This window comes from Aureococcus anophagefferens (assembly GCF_000186865.1).
Source record: "Aureococcus anophagefferens unplaced genomic scaffold AURANscaffold_334, whole genome shotgun sequence".
In the NCBI taxonomy this organism is placed as follows: domain Eukaryota; class Pelagophyceae; order Pelagomonadales; family Pelagomonadaceae; genus Aureococcus; species Aureococcus anophagefferens.
In genome coordinates, this window is record NW_008705861.1 from 1 (window position 1) to 4730 (window position 4730).

A 4730-nucleotide genomic window follows, 5' to 3' on the forward strand; every position below is an offset into this window, starting at 1 on the left:
GAACCAGATGACCAAGTACGCCATCCGCTTCGGCACGGTCTTCTTCTTCGTGCTCGCGGCGACGACCTACCGCGCGCTCTGGGCGGGCCGCGGCGACGCCGCGCCGCCGCCGACGAAGGGCGACAGATGCCGCACGGCGCTGTACCAGAGCATTCTTTCGACGTCGGCGGTGCTGGTCTGGGCCCTCTTCGCCGTCGTGCTGGTGCTGGGCGACGTGAAGATAGTGTGGGACGCCCTCGCGTGAGGCCTCATGAGGAGTAAAAGTGAAAACTGCCACTGCAGTACTGGCGCACTCGACTGGCGCCAGTCTTTGCCTGGGGCGACTGAGCCCGCGCCGACGAGCCCCCCCGACACGCCAGGGAGGTGCGGAAACGTTCGATTGTGAGATGACCGGGCCGAGCGACGTATGCGCCGCGTGCGGGAAGGAGAACGCCGACAAGAAGTGTGCCGCCTGTCGGATGGTTTCTTACTGCAGCAAGGAATGCCAACGATCGCATTGGCGCGCAGAGCACAAAAAGGTCTGCAAGAAGGGATGTGTCGTGGAGTACAAGGGGACGATCGAGGACGGCGTCTCCCGGGAGCGAGTCGAGTTCCGGTACACGAAGACGCTACCATCGCGCACCGTCCGGGACAAACTTCTCTCGGGGAACGAGGCCGCTGGGCTCGCGGTCGTCGAGGGCATCATCGAAGAGTTTCACGACCCGAAGTTCCGCCTTCGCGACGAGTGGACATGTCGATGCGGGGCGACCGCCACCCAAATTGTCTCGCACCCCGCTTGCAATCCTTTCCTGTCCGCGGTGGGCGATCCTCCGGTTTCGATATCTATGCTGGAATATCAGGCCATGCCGTCGTGCGCGCGGCACGTCGCGAGGTGTAAGTCGCAGCTGCAGCAAATCGGAGACATGATGCATCGAAGCATGCAAGATGGCAGCCTGGGCGACCCGAACATCATCGTCAACGGACAAGTGCCCCGCGGCGGCCGGCCGCTTCCGGCCGACTTCCGGCCGCGCCCCTAGGACTCGCTCGCTCTACGGACCCGCCTCGCCCGCGCCCCTAGGCCCCCTTCGAATTACTGCTTACACTCGTCCCCGTACGCGCACCTCCGCCGGACCTCCGGGGCCGCGTCGGCGAGGGCTTTGAGGTCGCAGGCCGGCTCGAGGAGCCAGAGCTTCGCCTGCTTGAGGAACTTGAGCTTGTCCACCTTGCCCGACGTCCAGCACATGTGGAAGCAGTAGGGCTCGTAGGACCCGTCGAGCACGGTCGAGAAGAAGGCCTTGTTGTGGTGGAAGTGCTTGCCCGACGGGAAGTTCCACCAGGGCAGCTGCTTGAACGTGAGGCCGTAGCGCGCGTGGTGCTCCGCGAGCAGCTCCGTGACGACGACCTGCTGCGAGCTCCGCAGGAGCACGAACTCGTAGAGCATGAGGACCTCCCCGAGGAACTTGGCCGTGCGGTCCGTGGCGCGCACCGCGTAGTATCCCGTATTCGGGAACGCCGGCGCGAAGCGCACGGTCCGCGCGCCGTCGTCCATCCAGAACGTCTCGACGTCGGGCCGCGCGGCGAAGTAGGCCCAGGGGTCGCGCCACCAGTAGAGGTCCGCGTCCTGGAACAGCAAATCGTAGCCGAGGTCGTTGACGAGATACGCGGACGTCATCTTCAACCACATCATCGTCGAGAACGTGCGGTCGCCGTAGACGCGCGCCGCCGCCTCGCCGAACTCGCCGAGCGCCTCGTGCTTGAACGTTAAAACGCCCACGTCCTTGAGCGCGCCGTAGACGCGGTCGTCGCCGGCGAAGACGACCAAATTCCGCACGTCGACGCGCCGGTCGCACGCGGACCGCAGAAAATTGAGCAGGAGGTCGAAGTTGCCCCAGTTGATGGCCATGACGAGGACCGCGCCCCTGGACGTGTCGCCCATGGTCCGCGCGTAGGCCGCGGGCGTGTGTTTCGCGGCCTCGGCGAGGATCGGCGCGAGCTCGCCGCGCACGGCGTCGATCTGCGACATCAGCGTCGCGAGCAGCTCCCGCGCGCGGACTCGGTGTTTCTCCGGCATGGGACCGAGGGTGTAGCCCGACTCGTAGCGCGACAGCGGCGCCCAGGCGCCGCCCTCGGCGACGTAGCGGTAGACGTGGCCCGCGCCGGGCCTGTGTGGAAATCAACCACTGGTTTGGGGGTCCCCCACCAAACTTCAGAACTCTCTATCTCGGCCAATTCGAAGTCGATTCGGCTGATTTTTGGACGAATCGATTGCTCTCGTCGAGTTCTCGAAGCACAGCCGAAGGGTTTGCGTCGAAACTATCGCATATGATCACATTGAAGTCGGGTTGAAGATTTGAATTCCACACAGCGCCGGGCTCGTCCTGCCGCGAGACGAGGACGCATCGATCCTCGTTGAACACCGCGACGTCGAGCTCCGCGCAGGCCTCGGGGATGAGCGCGTTCTCGCCGCCGTCGAAGGTGCCGTTGGTCCCCAGGACCCAGGCGTTCGCGGGGCCGCGCCAGCTCGCGTAGACGTCGCCGGGCCGCTTGTGGTTCGCGTTGTCCGCGTCGACGTGTTGCAAAGCCGCGTAGCGCTCCGCGCGCTTGAAGCCCGTCCAGCCCGCGCCGGCGACGCAGTTTTCGTCGGCGAGCCGGCGGCGCAACGGCGGCGCTTCGTGTTCGCGTGCGACCCAGACCAGGGCGAGGACCGCGCCGAGGGCGACGCCGCAGGTGAACTGGATGGCTCGCATCTGTCGAGGGGGCTTATGTTGTGTGCTGAGCGACGAGTATTGGATCTCCGCGAGCGTCGCGCAGGCTGACGAATCAAACACGGGCGTCACAGGCCTGGCGCGCGCGGCGAGCGTGCGGCGATCGTCCCGAGGGGTGTGGCGAAAATCTCGGCGTTTATCTGCTGAGTACAGCTGTCGCCCTCGCCGCGCCGCTGTCCACGCTCGTCGTCATCCCCCCCGCGTGTCCGCAAAGTTGTCCCACGGCCACGCCGTCTCGTACCACACTCTCGAGAATATGGACAAGCCGGGGGAGCCGAAGGAATGGCAGGTCAAGCAGCGAGAGTACGAGGCCAAGAAGGCCCGGGCGAAGGCGTTGAAGCTCCGTCTGACCTGTTCCATCTGCTCTGAAAAGGCCAAGCTCAATTGCCCCTGTGGCACCATTTGTATTGCTCGACTGAGTGCCAAAGAATCGACTGGCGCGACCGCGGCCACCGGAAGGCGTGCAAGAAGATCCGAAACGAGCGCGCGGCGGAGGCTGCGCGGGCGGAGGCGCCGACGCCCCCGCCGTCGCCCCCGCCGGAGGTCTTCTACGGCCCCGCGCCGCGGTCGCACGCCGACGAGATCCGCGCGCGCATCGCCGCGGAACACGAGGCCGCGCGTTTGCGGCGCGAGGCGGAACCGGATCGGGAGCCGCTGTCGGCACGGCTCGGGTCGCGGTGCCCGATCTGTCTCGAGGAGTGGGACGTGAATACGAAACACGTGTTTCGCGTCTGTTGCTGCCGGAGGGTCTGCCGATCGTGCCAGGACAAGATCGGCACCGGCGCGTGTCCCCTCTGTCGTATACCGTGTGCGAAGAGCCACGCGGAGCAGCTCGCGCAACTTCGCCGCCATGTGGAGAACGAGGTGCCGGAAGCGATTACATTTTTGGGAACGTCGTACCGCCTCGGTCGCAATGGTCTCGTGAAGTCCGATAAGAAAGCCGCGAAGATTTTGAAACGCGCCGTGGAGCTCGGGGACGTGGAGGCGATGGCATCTCTTGGGGAATTGTACCGGACTGGAAGTGGCGTCAAGCTGGACAAGAAGAAGGCGGAGCGACTGTTTCGCACGGCCGCAGATCGAGGCTTTGTGATCGCGCAATCCAATTTAGGGGCTTTCCTTCATTCTGAGGAGAGATTTGAAGAGGCGGTCCGGTACTTTGTGCTCGCGGCGGATCAAGGCTTTAGCCTTGGAGAGACTTGCCTTGGCATGTGTTACAGGGACGGAGAAGGCACGGAAGTCGACCTCGGCAAAGCCAGATACTGGTTCGAGCGCGCCGCTGCCAAGGGCCACGAGGCAGCTATAAAGTCCCTCGCGCGTCTCGACGCGCGAGTATAGCCTAAGACCTTAAACGCCGGGCCGACGCCGGATTCGAGGAAGCTCGAGCTCTTCTCTTGGCGCACGAGCGAGGAGCCACGTAAAGCAACCTAAGATCCTCCTGTTTAAGACTGCTACATCCCCGCGAGCACGGGGCACGAGTCGCCCGTCGCGCATTTCCGGAGCCGCGCGTCGTCCGCGCCGCCGAGCGCGTCGAGCTCGCAGTGGCGCTCGAGGTACCAGAGCTTCTCCTGCTTGAGGAACTTGAGCTTGTCGGCCTTGCCGGCCGTCCAGCACATGTGGAAGCAGTAGGGCTCGTAGGACCCGTCGGCGATCTTCGCGAAGAGCGGCCGGTTGTGGTGGAGCTGCTTGCCGCTCGGGAAGGCCTCCTTCTCCAAGATCTGCACCGTGAGCGCGTGGAGCGCGTGCATCTCGCCCAGCACCTGGGACACGACGGCCTGGTGCGACTGCCACGCGAGGACGACGTCGTACATGCCGACCAACGTCTCCGCCAAGACCGCGGTCCGCGCGTTCGCGCGGAGCAGGTAGTAGCCCGTGTTGGGGAAGTGGGGCGCGAAGCGGGACGTGCGCGCGCCGTCGTCCATCCAGAACGTGTCGACGTCGGGCCGCGCCGCGAAGTAGGCCCACGGCGCGCGCCACCAGTAGAGATCA

The 4730-nt window shown here is 65.1% G+C and overlaps 2 protein-coding genes across 2 annotated transcripts in view; one reads left to right on the forward strand and one right to left on the reverse strand.

Moving 5' to 3' along the window:
- Nucleotides 1-835: 835 nt before the first annotated feature.
- Nucleotides 836-2726, reverse strand: AURANDRAFT_68735 (hypothetical protein; the record flags this gene model as incomplete). The annotated part of the gene is made up of 3 exons (XM_009044461.1): nucleotides 836-884; nucleotides 1101-2141; nucleotides 2395-2726. The coding sequence occupies 3 exons, from the start codon at nucleotides 2724-2726 to the stop codon at nucleotides 836-838; spliced, it is 1422 nt and encodes a 473-aa protein (XP_009042709.1).
- Nucleotides 2727-3710: 984 nt separating this feature from the next.
- AURANDRAFT_35095 (hypothetical protein) overlaps nucleotides 3711-4730 on the forward strand; it is a gene marked incomplete at both ends in the record, with an annotated part of 1862 nt that continues 842 nt past the window's right edge. Inside the window, one exon of the mRNA XM_009044458.1 lies at nucleotides 3711-4059. Within this exon, the coding sequence (XP_009042706.1) occupies nucleotides 3711-4059 (349 nt within the window). The remainder of the gene's footprint in view (nucleotides 4060-4730) is intronic.